Source organism: Eulemur rufifrons, chromosome 8, assembly GCF_041146395.1.
Source record: "Eulemur rufifrons isolate Redbay chromosome 8, OSU_ERuf_1, whole genome shotgun sequence".
Taxonomy (NCBI): domain Eukaryota; kingdom Metazoa; phylum Chordata; class Mammalia; order Primates; family Lemuridae; genus Eulemur; species Eulemur rufifrons.
The window spans coordinates 38,241,842-38,267,229 of NC_090990.1; the positions used below are offsets into that span (position 1 = coordinate 38,241,842).

Consider the following 25,388-nt stretch of genomic DNA (forward strand, 5'->3'; position numbering starts at 1 on the left):
TTCCTTTTAAAGTTTTATTAAAGTTTAATGGAACAATATTTTATCTTTTTTCTTATTAACCTTAGTACAAAAATACAGTTGATGACTTGACAAAATGGCTACACGTAGGGCTTGAAGGTTTGAGATTCTCCAACATTAACAAGGGAAAGCATGCTTCCAGCTGGAGCTGAGTCCAAGCACACGGCCACGCGTGCAAACAGGGAAGCCCAAGCAGGAGAAGAGGGGGGAGGTTGCAGAGATTTGCGAAGAAGTGCACAATTATTCCCAGGAGAAAAAAACAGGCTGGTCTCCTAGGTAGGCGGTACAATTACTGATTTACATTTAGGATTTATTGTTTTTTTAAAAAAAAATTGATAAGGTATTTCTGCAACTTCAACATTGTAGAAAAGATGCTACTGGTCTCCCCTTTCACCACTAAGGTGAATAAAGTGGGAGGAAAAGGGAAAAGACTCAAATACTCAACTGTGAGGAGTAAACCTCCAAGTGGCTCAAGTTTTGTGTCAAAAGGTTTCATTCTTTACATTCAATGACAAACTGACATCTAGGTGAGAGGGAGCAGGAGAAGAAAGTCTGCCACACTCTGGCGGATCCACAAACATGGAGACCAGCTTGTTAGAGAACTCTTCCACAGTGAGAGAGCTCCTTCTGGTGCAGACAGGAGCAAGGTTTCCTGGTAGGTTTAATTGTTCTGGATGATTCCTCAATATTCCCTCCCCTGCTGCTTTCCTTCTAGAACACTAACTTTGATGAAAGAAGGGATACATTCATGTTACAATTCATGTTCAAGATGTTTCTCTCTGAAGGCACCACCCGTCAGCCGTTCCTGAGCTTCCTTCATCCCCTGAACAACTGTGAAATAAAAGTGGGGGGGGAAAAAGTATGAAGTACATCTTTAATATTTGACGTTTGCCAACCAATGTAGACTTTTCAATGTTTTAGGAGAAATATGAGATGAGTACAAGATCTGGACTCAAAATCTAGTTCTGGATTTTAGCCCTGGCAAGTCATTTATCTCTTTGAATTAGTTTCATTTATAAAATGAGATCATGTAGCTTACTTCATACTGATTATAAAAATTAAATGAGAGAAGGGATAACAGTGCTTTATCAACTATGAAGTCCTACAAAAATGTCAGTAGTGGCTTTGGCTTACCCTCCAAGTTAGAACTGATCCCAACCACCAACTGTGGATGCTTACTTGACACTAAGGAAGAAGGAATCCATTCCTACCAACCCATTATATCTTTTGGATGAATGTTACATTTATTTCACTTCCTGTGGCGGTTACAGGTTACAATGATGTGTGTGTGTGTGTGTGTGTGTGTGTGTGTGTCCTGGGAGCAGGGATAGTCTCTACTGAGAGGTTGGTCATTTCCAGTATCAACTATATGTGGGAGAAGCCAAGTTCTCAGGCAAAAAAAAGGAGAAATCTAGAAGGAGGGCCTTAGAACTGGAGATGAAACTTCTTGTCTATCTTGGGGCAACCCTCTTATGGATTCAGACTTCAAGAAGGGCAGCTATAGGCTCCTGAGTGGTGGTTCTACAACAGTACCCCTATCAATGGCAGGCCAGGAGCTGGGTTGAGCCAGAGTCTGTAAATCTTGAAAAACAAACCCAGAAGTTCATAAGAGCCAGATAATATAGTCTGTTATTTCCCTTTTGTTTTGCCTACACCTTTAGTAAAGTCAGGTTTAAATGTTCTAGTTTCATGTCAGCTGAGCTATGGGGGATTCAGGGAAGGGTCCTGTGTTCACATCAGGACTATGCCAGTATGGAGACGGCAGTGGTAACTTGGATGATATTCTACAGGGAAGCTGAATCTCAAGGTATAAGAATTGGGGGCCTAAAACCCAGCTACCCTTCTTCATGTGGAAAATTTCCCTCTGATATCAGTCTCCAGTGATCTGCACTTGGTTAAGGAACATGACATTCTCTTTACCCATGGGAAAGAGGTGATAACATTTCCAGATCTCTTCTCCCTTCCTATTCTGAAAATAAGAGTTTCAAGGATTCAAAACATAAAGTGATCAACAGCCTGGCAGCATGGTAATACAGGACATACGGCAACTTAGCAAACACCTCCCTTTTATCGATTAGGGGAAAAAGGAAGGAAAATAGTGACAATACATGGCATAAATTCCAACCCTTGCCTCCAGAATGACTGTGCACAAAGACTAGAAAACAAAAAGCATGACTGATGTGATTTCAACCTTCCTTCACCTGTTTGTGCTGATGCTATTCTCTCTGCCTGGAACATGCTTTCCCCATTTGGCTACTGACTAGGTCTCATTCTTCAAGACTCAATCCAGTCATCACTTCCTCCAGCAAGCCTTACCAACCCTCTGTGTTGTGCCACATCCCCCCTGCCTTCTCATTTCCATAGCTTGAAATGTCCTCCTCATATCTGTCCAGAGACAAATTCTTATTCCTCTAGGTCCAATTAAAGTTTAATACTTATGAAACCTCTTAGATCTGTTAAGCTAACAGTATTCCCCCTTCCTCTGAATTCTTATGGGAAGAATAGTATTACTGCAGTGGAGGAACTTCTGGATTCAAATCCTGGCTCTGCGACTTATTAACTGTGAGACCATGGGCAGGTGACTCTCTGTGAGCCTCAGTTTCCTGTGGGTCAGTCAGCTCTTCCACTGGACTATAAGTGGCTGGGGGAAAGGGCTCAGTTTTATCTTTCTCCTACATCCTATGTAGGATCTAGCCAAAAACTAGACAGGCAGGAGAAGCTCAGCCAGCATGTTGAATTGAGTTTCCTATCACAGACTTTGCATGTTGTCCATCCTAGTTAAATCTAGCAACAACCCACCCTCCTTTCTCTCAGCATAACTGTACCTTGCTCAGCATTGACGTAGAAATACTTGTAGCTGGGATTTCCACTCTCATTGATGATTTCAGGACGCACCCTGCCACTGGGATCTGTTATAGACAAAATGCCAAAGGGGTTTGCAGTCATTACAATAGACAGGTACTTCAAACACTATACGGTACACTAGGCCCTCTGAGAAATGAGACCTGCTCCTCTTTGCAGCCCATATCTCACCACCCTACCCCTTGCATTTCTGCTTCCTTTTCTACTTGATAATGGTGGGGTCATTTTTATTTATAGCCCCCTTAAATCTAGCAGAATACTGAGCAAAGATTAGCTGGTCATTAAATATCTTATAAAATTGTTCGTGGAAAGACATTTGTCTGCTTATACCCATTGCCTCAGCTGCACCATAGGGTCGGGGTGAGAATTGTGGGTTATCTCTGTCCCTGTAGTGCCTAGCATAGTGCTTGACACATGGCTGATGCTCAAATGATAGCTGACTGATAAACAGATGATCAAATTCTTGTCATTGCTCACAAAAGTAATTAATGAGAAAAGTTTTCCTTCAAACTCTCTCCTGAAACTGGTTTTTGGTTTTGCCCAGCCCAGTATAGTTTCACCAGGTAGAATCAGTGCCTTCATTCATTTCTCTCTCCATCCACATCATGGATTCCCAAATTAAGATCTTGTGCCTTACCCAGGAAAAGAATTCGTGGAATATAACCCCCATCAGGGCTGAAATCTTCATCCTTGGGTTCCTCTTCATCCTATTAAGATTAAATGTAAACCTTAAGTCAGGTCGTGTCCTCCTTTTCCTCAGAATCTTTCAGTGGCTTCCTTCTTGCTCAGGGCAAATCTCCAAGTCCCTGCAGTGGCCTACAAAGCCCTACATGATCTGCCACCTAGGCACTTCTCTAACCACATGTCCTACCCCTTGTTTCAGGCTTTTGGACTTGCTCTTACCTCCTGCCTGCACCCACTCCCCCCATTATCCACATGGCTCACTCCCTTTTCAGTGTCAGACCTTTGCCCAAATGTCACTTTCTTTTCTAACTACCTGTTTAAAGCTGTAGTGATCCCCTCCACTCGTCATTTTTAGCTGCAGAATTTACCACTATCTGACGTGGTTTATTTTACTTATTTGTTAGTCTGTCTCCCCACACTAGCCTGTTGTTTCGATGAGGGAATTTTGCCTATTTTGCTCACTGCTGTATTCTCAGTACCTACATCACTGACTTGCACGTAATATTTCTTGAATGCATGAATTAACGAGACTGGCATTCTGGCTACACTTGTGGAGTCATTGTCCTCCCAGGAGACAAAAACCACACAATTGGTTTTCTTTTTAAGAAATTTCTGAAGTTAGTGAATGCTCACCAAAGATGTAATTTCTGTCTCCTTTGAGGAGAAATCTTAATTTATCACAGAAAGTGGTAAGGAATTCATGTGCATGGGAAATCAACAATAACTTTATAATTTATGGTGTGGTTCCCATTTCAGGGGATAAATGGGGTCATTTCTTCAAACCATAATATAACTTTGCCTTGGTGAGTGGTTAGCATTCAGGCTATCCATTACCTATATAAACAATTGCTTAGGTGCCTCAATGTTAACTGTTAATGTGTTTGGAAGATTCCCAATCCTAGGTTTAAGTAAACATTATCTTTACAGAAACTTATGGCTAGAAGTATCATCATAAAGCACCTAAAAGGGAGCACAGCTAGGGCAGAGTACCTATTCTTATCACTTATTAGGCTCTAGGATCTTGACCAAATCACGTACCTCCTTCAAGCCTAAGATGTTCTTTTCTGTAAAATGGGGATAGCACCAATGGCCTAAAAATCCCTTCCAATTCTAAGATCTGGCATTCTATGACTCAGGATTCTAAGACCTGTAGTCTACATGAAGTATATAAATGATATCTCATGAGGAAACAGGAAGGTGGTACGTATAAGCTCAGCACAGAGCAGGTGCTCAACTGACTCACTTTGCAGGGAGTTTTGGCCTGAATGTATGACTGTACCTTTAGTCCAGATATACAAAGATGTAAAACATGTCATAATTATAAACTAAGATCAAAGGATCTTAAAATTTTGTCATCATATTCAATCTCTCCTCTCCTACCACCCTGAAGTAGATGCTAGATGGCTTTCTAAAATATCTGATGCAAACCTTAGTATCAGAGGTCAAGAGAAAAACACATACATACAAGTAAACAGCTCTGCTGAATATGATTTTATACCATTAATGATGCTAATTCTAAAACCATAAAGTCTTAAAATCATAGGAGAAAGGAGAAACTCTCAATCTTACCTCAAGATTTACCATAACAAAATTGTGAGAAAGTTCTGAAATTTCTGTAGATTCTGCAAATTTGGGCTTTAAAGCTAGAGGAGAAAAAAAGATTTTGAAATAAAAGAAAACATCACTGTCATACCCAAACCCTAATTAACATGAGCATGACTATTTCTCTTTGGTAGTTCAGGCTGTGTTTATTCATATAACTTTTTTTTTTTAATACTCTAAAAAACCAGAATCAGGATACCTGAATTCTGGTCCTGCTTCTGCCGCTTATTTGCATAACTATGTGACCTTGAGTGACTTAATTCATTTCTTCAAAGCTTTTACCTCATTTATAAAATAAGGATAATGCCATACAAATTTTTTTAAAAGTATTACTATTTGCCCTTTATAGTCACATTTTAATAACTTCTATTGAAGTAATAGACAATTGAATAACACTGTCACTAATATATATAAAATTACAATAGTTATTTACACTAATTTTACACTTTTTCCAATTCAATTTTTTTTTAAGTGTAGCATACCAAATGAAAGGAAAAGAACTCATTGGGAAAATGTCAAGGTGGTACAGCAGAAAGAACATATGCCACAGAGTCAGATAACCTTTGGTTCTATTAATAATTCTAATAATTTGGTTCTCACCTCCTCCAGGAACTGTCCTAACCTCATGTCTCTCTCTGTACATGATTTCAGCTTCGTCTAATATTTATTGTCCATATGACATTTCAGCATTTAATCTCATACTCTACTTAACTGTATCTTAATCACCTCACCCTATAAAATACAACTGTATTTCTTTGGTATTCCTTAAAGCAATCAGTAGTACCAGGCCAAAGTCAGTGTTAACATTTGTTAAATATTAACATTTGACAACACATCTGAGGTGTGAACTTAGATTGAGCACTTACACTTACCTTTGCAAGCTCCACACCATGACTTATGGATAATCACCATCAGGGGCAATCCACTTAAAAGCAAAACAAAGAAGTTATAATCTAGTAATTCTACTTTTTAAAATCTATTCTAATAAAATGACCAGTTTAATTAACGTACATTCATGTAGTACAATTTCAATTGAGAAAATCTTAAGACAACCTAAATATTCAATAATAGATCATCAACCTAACAAAATTATTGGTAAAGTCTGACATTTCTGTAAATTCTACACATTTGGGTTTTAAAGATAGGGAGGAAAGATTGCAGAATAGAAGAAAACACCAAATTAAACTACTTCTAAATTTTATGGTACTTCTCAATGATTACTATTATATGATCACAGAAAATGTTAATGAAAATTTTTCAATGGTATAATGTTATATAAAAAACTAGGGTACAAAATTATCTATAGGCTGTTTTTTTTTTTTTTTTTTTTTCTTGGACACAGAGTCTCTCTTTTCCCTGGGCTAGAGTGTAATGACATCACCACCGCTCCCTGTAACCTCAAATGCCGGAGTTGAAGCATTTGGCTCAGCCTCCTGAGTAGCTGGGACTACAGGTTCGAGCTATCACCTCTGGCTAAATTTTTTCTTTTTTTATTCCAGAATATTATGGGGGTACAAATGTTTTGGTTACATAAATTGCTTTTGTACCATTTGAGTCAAAGTTATAAGTGTGCCCATCACCCAGATAGTGTGCATTGTACCCGTTAGGTGTGAATTTACCTAACCCCTCTTCCCGCCTCCAACCTGCTTGATTTCCAGTGAATGTTATTTCCATATGTGCACATAAATGTTGATTAGTTCCAACTTAATGATGAGTACATGTGGTGTTTGTTTTTCCATTCTTGTGATACTTCACTTAGAAGAATGGTCTCCAGTTCCATCCAGGTTAATGCAAGAGGTATCAGTTCACCACTTTTAAAAGGGCTGAGACGGCATACATATACCACATTTTATTAATCCACTCATGTATTGATGGAAATTTTTCTATTTTTTTGTAGCGACAGGGTCTTGCTCTTGCTCAAGCTGGTATAGTCTGCTTTAAATTATATAAATATGTACAGAGAAAAGAAGATAAAAGGAAACGCACCAAAACATAATAGCTGTTATCTATGGATAATGGGACTGTGGATGTTTTCCTATACTTCTATATTTTCCAATTTTTCTACAATTAAATGTAATCTTTATAATCAGAGAGGAAAGTGTTTTTAAAAATGAGTAACAAAATCCACCTGAACCAGATTGGCCAGATGAAGCTCTTAAACTCTCAAGGCTCACATGACAACTAGTAGGAGGGCCCTTAGCCATTGGCTTTCTCCATCCCACAACCCCCTGTATCACCATAACAACATACACCATATAATAGCTATTACTGCATTTAGCATATTGATCTTTATCTATTATTTATCCATTTCCCTCCACTGGATTTGGAGCTTCCTAAGAAAAAGAACTCTTCGCTATTTCTATATCCCCTATGTCTGACATATACAGTATTACTGATAGCAAACACTTATCATTTTATATATCATTTATATATCATTTACTATTGGCTAGGCACTATTCTAAATATATATAAATTAACTTATTTAATAAGTGTCAAATAAATTATTCAGCTACCTCATCTTAGGCCTGCCTCAAAACTGGGATAGATTTGTGCCTCCAATACTTGTAAAAGCTTGCAAATCAAATGAGCAGGGCAAGTTTAGGTGGGTAGTGGGATCTAGCTAACCATAGTAGCCAAAATGTAGTGAATGCTTATTATATGACATTCTGCTATGCTTTACATGCATTATCTCATGAAATCTCAAAATAACCCTAAGGTAGATACTATTAGTGGTCTCACAATGGAAATGAGAAAACAGATTCCCAAGAGGTTAAACATTAAGCCACATAGAATCTAGGTTCTGCCACTTACTAGCTAACTCAGAAGTCTAACTTCAAAACCAATGTTTTTTCTGACCATTATAGTCTACTTCAATTTAGAATGGCAATCCAGAGTCCATGGGTTTAAACCCAACTCAACCAATAATCAACTATTAATAGCTTAGAATTAGGAAGTGAAGGTTGGAAAAGACCTTTGAGGTTGCCTAGTCCAAACCTCCATATCACACATGAATCCTCTCTTTGTTTACCAGAAACAAAAGGTGGTCCAGATTACCACATGAACAAGGAATGCACCATCAAGCAAGGCAGCCTATCTATCCAATAGCTCCATGCAGTTTCAGAACATGCATATTTTTAAATGTTTTGCTTCCTCTTTCCTCCCTGGCAAACTCCTATTTATCCGTCTAGGGCAGTGGTCAGCAAACTGTGGTCTGCGAGCCAAATCAGCCCACTGCCTGCTTCTATTTTTTCAGCCCTTTTAAAAGCATATTTTTTACATTTTTAAATGGTTGGAAAGCAAATCTAAAGAACCCTTTGTGATATGTTAATCTTAAATGTAATTCACATAGTTTTAATTAAAACACATTCATGCTCATTTATTTACTTATTTTAAGTAGCAACAGAGACCCTATAGCCCACAAAACCTACAAAAAATTTACTATTTGGCCCTTTGCTGACCCTTATTCTAAAGTGATGGTTCCCATGTTAAAACTCCTTTTAAAGCCTTTCCAAAACCACGTTTCTCTCCTCTGGGCTCCCAGAGCATTTTGTCATCATTCTCTGACCAGCCCTTTTCATCCTATAATCAGCTGTTAACTTGTCTGTATTTCTCACCAATTTCTAAAAGGCAAAGGCTATAACCCATTTTTGAAAATCAGAGGCACTGGAAATCAATGAAAGAATGAAAGACAAGCTTAGTGACATTTGCCTTGAAATACAGAACGAAGCACAATAGTTACGGGAGTTGTCATAATATAATTACTCTAGGTTAGACCAAAACTAGCGCTAGTCTTCACTGAGCACTATCAGAATACTATTTCCAAGGCATAACAATGATATGTGTCTAAAATGTTTCATTAAGTAACTTAGACAGAAAATATTAAGTTACATTACATAAAAGAAATTTCAATAGACAATCTACTTTAAAAGATTTTATTAGAGGAAATAATCTGGTGGTTATGTTTTCAGTTCCACAAAATCAAAGCCTCCCAAGGACAGAAACCAGTGGATGTATCTGTGAAGTCACTCCCAGGACAGAGACTAGGAAAAGTATGGTACTAAAAAAATGTTTGGTATGAAAAAAGGGTAGGTGCACACAGAGAACTGTGCCATCTTCAGTTTCTGTTCACAACTGTTTTAAAGCAACTCTCATCCATCCAGCCTGCTCTCCCACAACTCAGGGGAAAACAGGGGTGTGTGTTATCCCAAGTAGAATCCACTCTAAACAACCTCTGTTCACCTGAGCTCTGTCTTCTGAAGGAATTTGCAGGGATACTTCAAGCTAGTTCTCCATTCTCTACTAACGCTGTAAATGCAAAGCCTAGCACAGACACAGGAAAATTTGAGCGAATCAGTCACAACAGCTCTAGTACAGTACTATATCAATATGCTCTGCAGACCCTCAGACTATTCTTCCCAGAGATAACAAAACGCAGTGGAAGTTAGGAGCCATGGCTTTCCCCTACCCACTCTGGTTAGTGCAGGCTCTGGCTCAGATACTGAAGAAACATATTGGTCAGTTGGGGCAAGTTCTCATTGTTAGGATGCATTTTAGTGTATGAAATAAACTGGCGTCGGAGGCGACTCAGTTCTGCCATGGTCAAGTGCCGGGTAAACCGCAGGTGGTCCGTGGTACCAGGAAGCGTGAGCAAATCCCCGGGGACAGCGTTCTTCTGCGCTTCCATCAGTCCGGCCAACACCTGGCTGGTGACCTGGTCCAACTGGTGCAGAAAGCTGCCCGAGGCGAGGGGCTGAGACTGTGTAGACTGGTGGGGTGGAGGGGCTCGGTTCTCAAACAGGGCAGCCTGGATCTCCTCCAGGGGCAAAGGCTCCTCTAAGCCCACCAAGGTGAACAAAGGCCGGTCCCAGCGGTTCCGAGAGTCGGGAGCCTCAAAACGCAGCGTTAGGGCCTCCAGAAGTTCAGGAGGATAAAAGGTACTACTAGACACAGGCTTTGCAGATTTTTCGGTCTGCGGAGTCACGAAAGCTGGAGAACCTGTCACCCCAGTTTCCTCTGGCTCCAGTTCCTTAGGTACGTCGGCCTGGGTACTCCCGTTTACTACAGAATTCGCTGCATCCAGTTCCCTGAGGACACCAGTGCCCGCCGCCTGAGATCTCCCGCCCTCAAAGCGTGGCCTCCAACTCACACTGACATTCCGGCTCCTGTTTTCCTCCGCGCCTGCCACGTGAGGTGCCCTGCTCGGACCGCCGGGCCGTACGCAATAGACGAGGCAGAGCGGGGTGCGCGCCGCCCGCGCTAGGCAGTAGAGCTCGTAGCGGAAGCCCTTGATGTAGTTAAGCGAGTCCAAGATGACCACGTCTTGTCGACTTAGCTGCCGCTCCACCGCGGCTCGCAGGGCTCCGCGCAACGCTTTCTCACGGGCAGAGTCGCCGTACACGGTTGCGTCCTCCGTGCCCAGCACCGCCGCGTCGTCCACCACGTACACCGAGCGGCCCTTGGCCGCCAGCGCCTCGCGCAGTTCTTCAGCACGCCGGCTCTTGCCGCTGTACGGCAGTCCGCAAAACACCACGAGCGGCATCCTCTCACGAAACCACCATGTGCAATTGCGCGGCTCCAACTTACGGTTGTTCGCGACACTGGCGTAAGCCGGAAGTGCACATTGCACTTCCTGCCTCCTTTCACTCGTACCGACCCTCCTGTTTCTATGGAAACAAGAGTTCTACGCCTACTAGGCCCAGGTCCAGCTTTCTCAGGAAGGAAATGCAAACTGAAATGGCATCGGTTATTTATGCCAAATGGCTATAAGCCTCAGGAGAATGTGTGTGATCTCCCTGCGGCCGAAGACTATAACCTATTGAGGCCTTGGAGAGCATTAAATACTGTACAACAATCGGCACTATATTTAACATACAGAAGCCAATTCATAAATGCTAATTCTCCTTCACTCCTCCTCCTAAACCTACTGGCTCTCAGTAAATGTTTATTCAATAACTATTTCAATCATTCAACATTTCCATGGTTGGGAATTCAGAGATGAACATAAAACAGTTTTCCCACAGGAGATCAAGTGTCTGAATGGGAAGAATCAAACTCTTACAATCAGAATAATAAACGCTATTATAATGGATAGATGTATGTGCGGTTATAAACGAACAGAAGAGAAAAACAAACTGCCCAGAGAAATAATCTAGGAATAGTCATTTGATTTAGAGCTTGAATGACTAACAGGAATTTTTCCTCTGGCTAGGGTTGCCAGATAAAATACAGGATGCCCAGTTAAATTTGAATTTCAGATAAACAACAGAATTTTTTTTAGTATAAATATGTCCCAAATGTTCCATGGAAATATTTAAAATTGTTATTTATCTAAAATTCAAATTTAACTGGGCATCCTTCATTTTTATTTGTTAAATCTGGCAACTCTACTACAGAAGGTTTGAGACCCAGAGCCATGAAACTGTAGGATCTGCTCTGGGAACACCAAGCACTTCAGTTTGGTAAATGCAGAAGTGTGAGTGTGTCCGTACAAGTATGTGTGTGTATAATGTAGTTGCATATATATTGGGGTGTAGGTCTTTGTATCTCTCCAGGACAGTATAGTACAAAACGTTCAAATCTTGGCTCTGCCACTTGCTAACGCTGTAAATATTGGCAAGTTATTTAACTCTTCTGTACTTCAATTTCCTCTTCTGTAAAATAACAGCAGTTACTTCATAGGTGTACCAACCTAATAGGTTATTGTAAGGATTAAATAAATCAATGCATGTAAAACACTTAGACTAGTGCTTAGCCTTCCCTCCCCTCCCCTGCCTTTTCCCTTTCCTTATGCACTAAATTGTGCATAAACTAAACCTACTTGGGACTTGAGACTGTTCAACATGAGTCTAGCAGGCAGTATGGTATACTGGTGGAGAGTGCAGACTCCAAACTCAGAGTGCCTGGTTCTGCCTCAATTCTGCCACTTAACTAGCTATGTGATCTTGGGCAAGTTACCTTAGAAAACTCTGCTTTAGTTTTGTCATCTCTGAAATGAAGATAACAATACCACTTCAGAGAGTTGTTGTGAGAATTAAATTAGTTAATTCATGTAATTTAATGCCTGGTGCACAGTAAGCACTTAGGGCAGTTGATCCTTGAACAATGTGGGGTTAGGGGTGCTGACCCCCACATAGTTGAAAATAACTTTTGACTCCCCCAGAACTTAACTACTAATAGCCTACTGTTGACTGGAAGCCTTACCAATAACATAAACAGCTGACTAACACATATTTTGTACGTTATATGTATTATATAATGTATTCTTACAATAAAGTAAACTAGAGAAAAGAAAATGTTAATAAGAAAATTTAAGCAAGATAAAATATTTACTATTCATTAAGTGGAAGTAGATCATGGTAAAGGTCTTCATCCTTGTCTTAACACTGAGTAGGCTGAGGAGGAGGAAGAGGAGGGTTGGACTTGCTCTCTCAGGGGTGGCAGAGGTGGAAGGGAGGCACACTTGGTGTAACTTTATGGAAATACATTGTAATTTGTCTGACTTTTTTGCTTTTTCATTTATCTAAATAGAGTACCAATCCTTCTTCCACCATTTGCTTTAGTTTCAGCAACCATATCATAGAAGGGTCCATGTTGTAAAAGAAGTCAAAAGCACTCTTGAGTAATAGGAACCCTTCTGCTAGATTTGTCTAATTTTTTTTCTGGCACTGCTTCTTCTATGTCTTCTTCCTCATCATCTGGCTCTATTTTGGAAGCACTCATCTCTATCAAGTTGTGTTCTTGTTAATTCTTCCAGTATGGTGTCTATTAGCATTAGTTTCTCCAAGATCCATATCTTGAAACCCTTCATCACCCTTCATTTTTGCCATAGCCACAGTCTCTTTTATTATTTCCTTGATTATCTGTGTTGTCAATCCTGTGAAGTCACACACAACATCTGGACACAGTTTTCTCCAGCAGGAATATACTATTTCAGGCTTGATGGCTTTCACAGATTTTTCTATAACAATGCTACCATCTTCAATGGTGTAATCTTTCCAGACTTTGATGATGTTCTATCAGGGTTCTCTTCCACAGAGACAATCTTCCCATAGAGTACCATGAGTAATGAGCCTTAAAGGTCCTTTTGACCCCCAATATAGAGGCTGCATTAGAGATGTTGTGTTTGGGGGCAAGTAGATTACTTTGATGCCTTTGATGTTGAATTCATAGGGCTCTAAGTGACCCAGGCATTGTCTAATATCAAAAGAACTTTCAAGGTATTTCCTGACTTCAGGGACAAAGCATTGATGGAACCAATCCAGAAAAAGGGTTCTTGTCATCCAGGTCCTCTTATTGTACAACCAAAAGACTGGCAGCTGGTGTTTATCTTTTCCCTTCAAGGCTTAGGAATTAGCAGTTTTATAGATAAGAGTAGTTCTGATCATAAACCTGACTGCATTTGCACAAAACAGTAGAGTTAGCCTATCCCTTCCTGCCTTCGATCCTGGTGCTCGCTTCTCTTCCTTACTAATAAACGTCCTTTGTGGCACTTTTTTCCAGAATAAGGAATTTTTATTTGCATTAAAGACCTGTTCAAACAGATATCCCTTCTCCTCAGTGATTTTCTTAATAGCATCTGGGAACTTGTCTGCTGCCTCTTGGTCAGCAGAAGCTGCTTCTTCTATCTTGACATTTTTTAAGCAAATCCTCTTTCTAAAATTGCCAAACCATCCCTTGTTGGCATTAAATTCTCCAGCTTTAGATCCTTCACCTTCTTTTTGTCATATAATGACTTCATTTTTTTCTCAAATTAGAGTCTATAGGTATGCCTTTCTTGTAGCAATCCTGCACTCACATAAAAGCTGCATTTTCAATATGAGATAAAAAGATATTTCACAAAAACCATAAGGTTTTTGTGCCTGCTGGTGTAGCTGCAGTGACAGCTTCATGAATTTCCTTTTCTTTTTTTAAAATGGTCCTTATACTGGATTTATTCTTCTTGAAATGGTGGGTGGCAACCACCTCTGCAGACCTCAGTCTATGGTACATATCAAGCAATTCAACTTTTTTTTTGTAACGTCATGACTTTTTTCTGCCTCTTGGGAGCACGTCTGGCATCACTAATGGCACTTTGTATGGGTTCCATGATGTTATTCTAGGTTTATGGTATAAACTTACCATGAAAAATACATGAAAACTGAGAGAGATCACTTTTTACTGTGACACACAATTTACTAGAGAAACTGCTCACATGGAGACGATTAGTATCACATGGTGTTTTAAGCAAATACTCTGAAACACTGGAACTCACCGCAATAGCAACAGGAGGTGGCTATGAAATTATTACAGTAGTACAGTACATACTACAGTTAATTTTATGCAGTTATGATTTAATATACATCTTTATATTTGTTTACATTTCTCAACTACAAATGGCACCATGTATGGTCTATAAGTATTTGTGTAAGTTTTGATAAATTATAACTTTTTATAATGGATTTGTGTATATTTTATGGTAGTAAATGATAAAACAGACTAGTTTTTACATATACTTTATATATTCATGACATACCTAACTTTTTCTTAATGTTTTTTATATGTCTAGGCTGCATGGTTCATCTTGCAAGTATTTTCAAATTGCCAAAATTCTTCAAAATATTTTTCAATATATTTATTGAAGAAAATCCATGTATAAGTGGACCTGTGCAGTTCAAACCTGTATTGTTCAAACATCAACTATAAATGTTAGCTAGTATTATTGTTGTTATCAGGCAACTGTTTAGTTCCTACTCTGCCTTGGCACAGCCCTTCACCTAAACTTAATCTAAAGTTGATAGCTGGAAAGTGTTTTACCACCATAAGTGACCTAAAACCATGTTTTGTACCTGGCAGCCGCTTCTTTCTTTCCATCTTCTAGTGTCCTCCAATGAATATGATCTCCAAAACCTGGAAGGAAAGAGCCTTATAAACATTCACACAATGAACAAAGGGGCACAGACCCAAGAAAAAGTGTGGCATGTTCACAAGATACCCACTAAAAAAATTTTCTTACAAATTAAAAAAAAAATTTTTTAAAAAAGGTTTTCATCTTTCAAGAGCCTGGTATTCAAGTCCCACCTCCATCACTTTCTAGGTATGTGGGGTCATGGATGGTGCCATACCTCAAGCCTCAGTTTTCATACCTGTAAAATAGAGATAACACCACCTAATTCATAGTTTTAAAGAGATTAAATTAAATAATCATGTGAAATGCTTTGTATACTCTCACAGAGTATGACAATAAGAGTATGAATTTTTCAACAGACTAAACATAAATCAATAATAAATCATAACTAGTTGAAGGTGATACAGCAATACAGCTTTAGATTCAGAAAGATATGGGTCCATGATTCCACTTCTTATTAAATGCGTGGATTTTTGTGAGTGAAGTAAGCTCTCTAAGTTCTAATTTCTTCATCTATAAAATCAAGATAGTAATACTTACCTCCAAGTGTTGGTATAAGGATTTAAAGCTATTGTTGTTATTCCAACAATTCAGCCAGAGTGATATTTTTAAATCATATCACTGCTGGGTAAACAACTTTCAGAGGCCTTCCAGTACCCTAAGGATAAAGGTCCAACTCTTGCAGCAGGGCCCACAAAGACTTTCAGAATATGGCACCTGCCCACCTCTCTAGCCTCACTTTCCGTACTTTTCCTAAAAGGCTATAAACAAAAATACTTTCACTTCTTTAAACACAGCATGCATTCTCTCCCCTCCAAACTTTCATTATCGCTGCTACTTGTACCTTTCCTCCCCACTCTTAGCTCCAACTCATTTTTCAGAAAAGCCTAGAGAAAAGTCTTCTGGTTTATCTTCCCTGACTCCCAAAGCACCCTATTCTTGTTCCATCACAGCATTTCCCAGGCTAAATTGTAAATGTTTATGTATCCATTTCCCTCACTCCAAGGGGAGTTCCCTAAGTGCTGGGACTGTATCTGTTTTATTCTCTCCTGTTTCCTTAGCATTAGCAATACACATGGCCATAGTAAGTGCTCCATAAAATATTTATTAGCAAATGAATCGTATTTAGGCCATATTATATAAAAGACTTAATTTTATATCCAAAAAATGTTAATAATCATAATAATCCCAGTTGCTATGTATTGACCACTTTATGTGTACGCAGCATACTACATGTGTTATCTCATTTAAATTTGGTCTTAACATGCCAGGCATCACCATACTCAGGAGGTTGAGGCTGGAGGATTACTTGAGCCCAGGAGGTCAAAGCCAGCCTGGATAACATAGCAAGACCCCATCTTTAAAAATAAGTGAATAATTATTTAATTTGGCCTTAACATTAACCCAATTTCATTAAAATAGGCATAATATCTATATCTCATAAGGTTGTTACTGAAGATTAAATAAGAAATATATGCAAAAACTTAGCATATAGTGCTTAGTATATCGTAAGTGATCAGTTAAGTAGAAGCTTTTGTTATTCTTTACAGTTGAGACTTCCGAGGCTCAGAGAAGTTACATAATAATCTGTACCAGGTCACATAATTGCTCAATAGCCAACCTGAGATGTAAACATCAATCCTGTGCCCTTTCAGTTACTATATCTGTCTTCCAGACATTTCTTTCCCAGAAGCAAATTCAAATCTGATTTTTATCAGTGCTACCACAGGGAAACAAAAGGTCATCCAGATTAGCACACAGAGGCAATATCCAAACTAACCATCACCACTTTTCATTCACAACAGCATGTGCTGCTGGCCAAGAGAAAATGTGTCACTTGCCTAGGGCTCTGTTTGATCCTGAAGAGTGAATGATTGAGAGTGAAATTGGGAGGAGGCCCAGGAGAACTTAAAGGTGTTTAACATGATCAACATCATTCTATCTGTCAATACCTAAACTTGGGCAACTGAATCCTGCTTTGGTGAGATGCCCGACTATATAGTCTAAAAGGGGTATGCACCTACAAAATAACGAAATCTTAGATAAAACAGACTTTCTGAATGTACTCACTAGACTCATAGTAGTAACAGAAATCCCTCCATAAACACAAAGTAAGCTAAAACCAGATGAGAAACAGTGAGCAACAAGCAAAAGGTAAGGCAGCCCTGAAAGCCGATGTCCATTATGATGTGGCAAAATGGAGATGAACCTGACACTCCCATATTAACCCAACCCTCAAAAGTGACTAATGTGATTCGAGGCCAGTGAAACCCCCTGGTTTCCATGTGAATCAAATGCCAAATCTTTCTGGAGGAAAGCATTCTCCACTTTAGGCCTCCAGGATAACAGCCAGTGATGAAGAGCAATCATCATAAGCTCACAATCCTAGAGCACCAAATAGGTAAGGAAACAAGTCACCACAAGTAAGAGCAGAAACAACAAACAAAATTTAGACCCTGAGAACTTCAGATATTAGAATTATCTGCCACAGAATACAAAAACAACTATGTATGAAATATTTAAAGGAATAATACATGGAATCACAAAAACAGGCATGCAATAAACAAAATAAATAGGCAAATCTGTGAAGGCACCAAATAGAACTTCTAGAAATTAAAAATAGAACTGTTGAAATACAAAGTGAATATTCAGTGAAAAAAGGAAATGAGCAATTAAGCCGCAAAAAGGCATGAAAGAACCTTAAATGCACATTGCTAAGTGGAAGAAACCAATGTGAAAAGGCTACATACTATGTAATTTCAATTACATGACATTCTGGAAAAGGCAAAATTATGGCGATAATAAAAAGACAGTGGTTGCCAGGGGTTTGTGGGGCAGAGAGAGATGAATAGGTGGAGCACAGGGTATTTTTACAGCAGAGAAACTATTCTGTATGATACCATAACAGTGGATATATTATTATGGCCAAAATTGTGTCCTCTAAACCCCAAAATTCATATGTTGAAGTCCTAACAACCAGTACTTCAGTATGTGACTGTATTTGAAGATAGAGACTTTAAAGAGGTAATAAGGTAAAATGAGATCATTTGGGTGAGCTCTAATCTTTCAAAGAAGAGGAGATTAGGACACAGACACATACACACAGGGAAGACCCTGTGAAGACACAGAGAGACTACAGCCATCAGAAGAAACCAACCCTGCCAAGACCTTGATCTTGGACTTCCAGCCTCCATAACTGTGAGAAAATAAAATTCTATTTTTTAAGCCACCCAGTCTATGGTATTTGTTATGGCAGCCCTAGCAAACTAATACTTAAATCATTATATATTTGTCAAAACCCATAGAATATACAACACCAAGAGTGAACCCTAATGTAAACTAGGGACTTGAGTTAATATTAAATAATAACATATCAATATTGGCTCATCAGTTATAATAAATGTATCACATTAGTGCAAGATGTTAGTAGGAGAAGTGGGGGAGGGATGGGGGAAGGGCATATATGGGAACTCTGTATTTTCTACTTAATTTTTCTGTAGACCTAGAGCTATAAAGTCTATCAATTTTTTAAACATTCAATGGATAGTCTGAATTTAAAAAAAAAAAAAGAGCGAGGCGGAGAGAAAGATCAGAAAACGTTATTCAAAATGCAACACAAAGAGACAAGGAGATGGGAATTGTGAAAGAGAGGCCAAGAGACATGGAGTAGATTGAGAAAGTCTAATAAACATAAAATTGGAGTCTCAGAATGAAAAGATGAAGAAAAAGACATATTTGAAGAGATAATGGCTGAGTAGCACTGTGCAACAGAACTTACTGAAATGATGGAAATGTTCTACCTATGGTAGCCACTAGCTATGTGTGGCTACTGAGCACTTGAAATGTGGCTAATCCAACTGGAGAGCTCAGTTTTTAATTTTACTTAACTTCAATAAATTTAAAGAGTCACAACCCTAGAGATCAATTAGTCAGCCCTTATATTTTATTGAGGCCTAAAAAAGAGAAGCAGCTATCCACACCCCAAAAGAAATCACACCAAAATCTAGGTCTCCTGACTCCTAACTAGCATGCTTTTCCAGTACCCCAACACTTCTCAAACTGTTCTACTGCAACCCCCCTAAGAGTAAGTCTAGAGGTGTAATACAGCCCACTGCATGTACAAAATTTCTTTGAGAATTCATATTAAAAAGTACACTAGAATTTTTCATAATAGTAATAATCACCATCATTTGAGTGCTTACTTTATGTAATTAAAATAATATAATGTTAAAAATATTAATAATGACTAACACCTATGTGACATTTACTATATGCCAGGTGCATTTTTTAATGCCTTGGACGTATTAGCTTATTTAATCCTCACAATAACTTTATGAGGTAGAAACTCTAATTATCACCTTTTTATAGATAAGGAAGCTGAAGTTAAATATCTTTCCCAAGGTTATATTGCCAGTAAGTGGTAGAGTTGAAACTAGAATCTACAAAGCTGGGTTCCAGGATCTGTAGTTAAAACCAATCACTACATTTTACTGTCTCTCTAGCAAAGATTAAATGCATAAATGCAGCTTCACCAAAGCAGAATGAGAACACTAATTTTAAGATCTGGAAACTTGGGTCCTTTTATTTTAAGATCTGGAAACTTGGGTACTTTTGTTTCCCTTTCAAAAAGAACTTAAAAAGATGCAGCTTTTACCTTGTTACTAAAATCATCAAATCCCCAGCACCACCCATACTCATACCCATGCAACATGGAAATCTGAAGATGGTCTAGTTTCCTAAAGTGTCACCTGCATAGCCACTTGATTTATGCCAGTTATCTGTAAACTAAAGTCTCCTACATCAGTAGCTCTTTCCCTAAAACATTAATTAAAAAAAAAAAAAAAAAAGGAAAAGCAACCATTTCTAAACACAGCATTTACATCCAAATTTCCAAATAGGGCACGGTGGCTCACACCTATAATCCTAGCACTCTGGGAGGCAGGAGGATTGCTTGAGGTCAGGAGCAAGAGCGAGACCCCGTCTCTACTACTCGCAGCTACTCAGGAGGCTGAGGCAGGAGGATCACTTGAGCCCAGGAGTTTGAGGGTGCAGTGAGCTATGATGACACCACTGCACTCTACCTGCGGTGACAGAGCAAGACTCTGTCTCAGAAAAAAAAATAATAATTAATTTCCAAGCTTCATTTGAAAATATTTTGAGTGTAAGGACATCCCAAAAGTATTATCCACCTCCCAGCTCACGAAACCTAAATAATGAAAGGTCAAGTGTCAGAGCTGGCAACCAAGCCTCTAAAACAAGGAACACTGTTCCTGATAGGTAGAATAATATAATGGCTAAATAATCTTTGTCTCAGTCAAACAGATCTAAATTGGAATCCTTGTTCAGCCACTTAGTCTTCACAAATGCAAAATATGGCTAACAAAAATATCTATCCCATAGGGTTGCTGTGAATGTGAATAGGACATTGTGTAGAAGGTAAATATTAAGGTAAATACTTCATCCATGTAAATGCTAAATTTTTACTCTAGAGACTTGACAGAATCACCCATTTCTGTTTCAGACAGGAAAGAACATGAACTGCCCCTGCTGACAGATTTCTAATTTCTGCTTTAAACTTTTCAGAGGAGTTTCTGCACTGAGAGGCCAGAGTGGTGTACTGGTTAAAGGGACTGGCTCTGGGATTTGTATTTCAGCTAGTCTACTTGCTTGCTAGCTGTGTGACTCCTGTGCCTCATTTTAGGTTCTTCATCTGTGAAATGGAGATAATGATAAAAATATTAGCCATCTCATAGGGTTACTATGTGGATTAAGCCAGTCAATATGTGAAAAATGCACATAACAGCACTTGGAAGATAGTAAATATACAGTAAATGCTGCTCATTACACCTCTCCCCATAGGTGATGTGTCCCAGATTTTTAGCCCATGGAGTACAATGAAATTATTTTAGAACTCTAGAATGTTGGAGCTAGAAGGACTCTTAGGAACCATTTCTAGTACAACTTTGTCATTTAATAATGGTCACCACAGAGGACCAGAGCTGGCTAAATGGCCTGAACAGGATTAAAACCCCGGCCTCCTAATTTCTATTAATATTTACTGCACACTCCATACCACTGTGCTTCCTCATCTTAATGAAACCAGTGGGGGCCGGGCGCAGTGGCTCATGCCTGTAATCCCAGCACTCTGGGAGGCCGAGGCAGGAGGATCGCTTGAGCTCAGGAGTTTGAGACCAGCCTGAGCAAGAGCAAGACACCGTCTCTACTAAAAATAGAAAGAAATTAGCTGGACAACTAAAAATATATAGAAAAAAATTAGCTGGAGCCGGGCGCGGTGGCTCACGCCTGTAATCCTAGCACTCTGGAAGGCCAAGGCGGGTGGATCGCTCGAGGTCAGGAGTTCCAGACCAGCCTGAGCAAGAGTGAGACCCCGTCTCTACTAAAAATAGAAAGAAATTAGATTTCTAATTTCTTAAGAAAGAAAAAGAAATAGAAAGAAACAACTAAAATATATATATACAAAAAATTAGCCGGGCATGGTGGCGCATGCCTGTAGTCCCAGCTACTCGGGAGGCTGAGGCAATAGGATCGCTTAAGTCCAGGAGTTTGAGGTTGCTGTGAGCTAGACTGATGCCACGGCACTCACTCTAGCCCGGGCAACAAAGCGAGACTCTGTCTCAAAAAAAAAAAAAAAAAAAGAAAAAAATTAGCCGGGCATGGTGGCGCATGCCTGTAGTCCCAGCTACTTGGGAGGCTGAGGCAGAAGGATTGCTTGAGCCCAGGAGTTTGAGGTTGCTGTGAGCTAGGCTGATGCTACGGCACTCTAGCCCAGGCAACAGAGTGAGACTCTGTCTTAAAAAAAAAAAAAAAATGAAACCAGTGGGGATCATTAATTCTCCCTTCTCTGCAAACCACCAGGCCATCTTCTGGAAAGAGCCAGAGCTATTTAAACATCTGGGAAGAAATCCCTCTCATTAGGGTTTTCAGGGCCCAGTGCAGTAGCTCATGCCTGTAATCCTAGCACTCTGGGAGGCTAGGAGGATCATTTGAGGTCAGGAGTTCAAGACCAGCCTGAACATGAGTGAGACTCCATCTCTAATAATAACAGAAAAATTAGCTGGGCGTTGTAGTGTGTGCCTGTAGTCCCAGCTACTCAGGAGGCTGAGGCAGGAGGATCACTTGAGCTCAGGAGTTTGAGGTTGCTGTGAGCTAAGCTAATGCCATGGCACTCGAGGCCGAGCGACAAAACGGGACTTTGCCTCAAAAAAAAAAAAAAAAGATTTTCAGGAACCACTGCCTTGGGTAGCACTTTTTTGGGAGGCAGGTGGGTACGGTATGATCTGTTTTCCAAGAATCTATACCCAAGAGATACATAAAACAAAAGTTTGAAATATTATTAATTCCCTTCAGAAATAATTAAATTTTTCTCCATGGGAGAAAATAATATCAGTTAACATTTACTAAATACTTTCTAAGTAAGTGACACAATATTAAGTACCTTTTACTTGTCTTGATATCTCACCAGACTGCAGGCTGGAAAAAGACAGGGATCGCAATGATCATGTTTATCAGTCATTTCTTCTTTCAACAAATATTCCTGAGCATAAACAAGACAGAAATAATCCTGGATCCCTGTGGCAGACATGCTCTTCTTACAACGTGACCTCAACATACCTCCAATTAAGGGTGGGGGTGTTAATGTCCTTCCCCTTGAAACTGCCCCTACATAGCCCAGTGCAAGTGATGCTATGTGACTTGTAAGGCTAGATGATAAAAATGCCATGCATTTCCACCTTGTTTTCTTGTGCCTTCACTCTTGGAATCTAGCTGCCCTACTATGAAGGAGCTCAAAGTAGCCCCTGTAGAAAGATCACATGAAGCGGTAACTGAACTAAGGCCCCAGACGTCATAGAATAGAGACAAGCCTTTCCACTGTGCCTTGTTCAAATTCCTGACCCACATAATCATGGGTAAAATAAAATGATTTCTTCATGCCACTAGATTTTGGGGTAGTTTATTACACAGTAATGTAACTGGAAAAACCACACAGAACTTAACGTCTAACAAGGAATAAATAGATTAAATACTTGACTCCAAGGTATTGCCTACATCTAACACAGTAACTGGAACGGAGTAAATTATTTGTTGAATGTTTAAGGTAGTTATTATAATGCCCATTTGGCAGATGAGGAACTGAGGCTTTGAGAGGTTAAGAAACTTGCCCCAGGCTACTTAGCTGGTCAGTGGAAGAACAAATTAAAACTCAGATCTAAACCCACATTCCTAACACTATACTCTTCTGTTTCCCTCAGGACTTACAATTTTTACTTTAAGTACACAGTAGTCTGTTTTAAAATGGGACTGTCTTTAAAACATGCTAAGCCAGGTGAGGTGGCTCACACCTGTAATCCTAGTATTTTGGGAGATTGAGGCAAGAGGATTGCCTGTCGCCAGGAGTTCAAGACCAGTGTGGGCAACGTAGCAGAACCCTATCTCTAAAAAAAAAAATAATAAATAAATAAATAAAATTAAAATGATGCCAGCGCCCTCATCCTCCCCGGCCTTTCTACTTCCTATTCCATCACAGTCTTGTTTTCTTCCCAGTACTTATCCCTCACTGAAACTGGCATCTTTATTAATTTGTTCGTAAGTTTACTCTCTATCTCTCTGACTTGAATATAAACTCCATGAGAGCAGGAACCTTGTCCTGTCCTAGTCATAGCTATATCCCTAGTGCCTAGGAGAGTACCTGAAATATGATAGGTAATCAAAATTATTTACTGAATGAAGGAGTGATTGCATTCAGGCACACTGAATGTCCACCCAATCTCATAGGTGCAAATAGGGAGGATAAGAGAGAACAATTAAAAACAGCCAGACTGCAGCAGAATCATTCTATAGTAAGGTCAGTAAAAAAAAAAGGGGGGGGGGAGGTTGGGATCCATGCTACAACTCAACTACTTAGAAAAGCACACTCTTGAGTTCACAGACAAATAATCCAACTTTCAACTAAGAAAGAGCTGGTGAGGAAAAAGGTGTTAGTGCTTAAAATGAAGATGCAGGTAATGGATGGAGTAAGGGGTCACTTATTCTGATCTCGATCCACTGATCCCTCACTCCTGGAAAAAAAACTTCAGTTTTTCAGACACACTGGCTGAACCACAGCAAGGATAATTGTTGGAGACCCTCTAATAGCAAACCTTCTGCCCTTCATCTGGCCATTTCTCATACACCAGACACTTCTCCAGGGGATGCGGCTGCTGTTTCTCAAGGGCAAGGAGGGGGCAGTAACCTTAACTCTTCAAGGAAGAGATGAGGAACCTTCAGACCCCAGAGCAGGGGTCTCTGCATATGCTGGTCCCCAACGGCCCTTTCTCCCAGGAGGGAAGGTGACCATTCCTGAGGCCCTATTACTGCGGGCTAGGCACTATGCTGGGCTCCTAAACATGTTTTTCCTAATTTACAGGCCATTCCTTCCCCCAACCAAACCAAGAATTTAAAGAGGTCTGAAGTACAACTCCCCCCGCCCCCCACGTTTTTTTAAGACAGAGTCTTGCTCTGTCACCCGGGGTAGAGTGCCCTGGCACTAGCTTAGCTCACAGCAACCTCAAGCTCCTGGGCTCAAGCAATCCTTCTGCCTCAGCTTCCCGAGTAGCTGGGACTACAGGCGCGTGCCACCACGCCCCACTAATTTTTCTACTTTTAGTAGAGACGGGGGTCTCGCTCTAGTTCAGGCTGGTCTCGAACTCCTGACCTCAAGCGATCCTCCCGCCTCGGCCTCCCAGAGTGCTAGGATTACAGGCGTGAGCCACCGCTCCCGGCCAACTTCCCCCTTTTCAACATTCGCCAGACCCGGTACTCCCTATCCCAAGAAATCTTCAAAATCCAGGAGCGATTGGGAAAGATAAAAAGAAATCTGGAGTGGCCGAAGAGATAGAACGGGAGGGGAACGGTGTTAAGGTAATAACACGGTTATACTGGGCTAGGGCCCGGGAACGGTAAAGATTAAGATAAGAACGCGGTCTGACCCTTTCCAAGCCCACTATGTCCATCAGAAGAGATGACGAGGAGCAGGAAACTGAAGCCCAGCAAACAGGTGGCCCCGAGACGAGGCTGCAGCTCCATTGTAGTAGGTGCGCGGGGCCACAGGGCTGAGCGGACACAGGGCCGGAGTCCTAGCAGAGGGTCCGTACAGCTCCCCAAGCGCGGCTGAACCCAACCCCTCGCGTTCCCAGATTTTTTTTTTTTTTTCTCCCAAACTCTGAAGGAAGTGATGTTAGACGGATGTGGGTGGTGCCTCCGGGGTCCGGCGCGGGAGGGGGGGTGAGTTTAAAGGTGCAGATCACGTAGAAGGGTTACAGGAGTTGCTCTCGAGCGTGAG

The 25,388-nt window shown here is 40.1% G+C and overlaps 2 protein-coding genes across 2 annotated transcripts; both read right to left on the reverse strand.

Annotated features, from left to right (window-relative positions):
- TXNDC12 (thioredoxin domain containing 12) lies at window positions 1-25,243 on the reverse strand. The gene is made up of 7 exons (XM_069477938.1): window positions 25,036-25,243; window positions 14,991-15,051; window positions 6,039-6,091; window positions 5,134-5,207; window positions 3,518-3,587; window positions 2,844-2,927; window positions 1-849 (listed from the first exon to the last, which is right to left on the reverse strand). The coding sequence occupies exons 1-7, from the start codon at window positions 25,130-25,132 to the stop codon at window positions 770-772; spliced, it is 519 nt and encodes a 172-aa protein (XP_069334039.1). The 5' UTR covers window positions 25,133-25,243; the 3' UTR covers window positions 1-769.
- Window positions 9,134-10,729, reverse strand: KTI12 (KTI12 chromatin associated homolog). Its single transcript, XM_069477937.1, has one exon. It carries the CDS (start codon window positions 10,703-10,705, stop codon window positions 9,641-9,643), a length of 1,065 nt encoding a protein of 354 aa, XP_069334038.1. The 5' UTR covers window positions 10,706-10,729; the 3' UTR covers window positions 9,134-9,640.
- Window positions 25,244-25,388: the final 145 nt, after the last annotated feature.

Excerpts from the sequence above, each read along its gene's own strand:
- KTI12 (XM_069477937.1), bottom strand. The coding sequence starts at position 10,705 with ATGCCGCTCGTGGTGTTTTGCGGACTGCCGTACAGCGGCAAGAGCCGG.
- TXNDC12 (XM_069477938.1), bottom strand. The coding sequence starts at position 25,132 with ATGGAGCTGCAGCCTCGTCTCGGGGCCACCTGTTTGCTGGGCTTCAGT. Across the intron at positions 5,208-6,038 it reads ATGGTGTGGAGCTTGCAAAG|CTTTAAAGCCCAAATTTGCA; the intron begins GTAAGTGTAAGT and ends TTTCTCCTCTAG. Across the intron at positions 850-2,843 it reads CTACGTCAATGCTGAGCAAG|TTGTTCAGGGGATGAAGGAA; the intron begins GTACAGTTATGC and ends TTTATTTCACAG.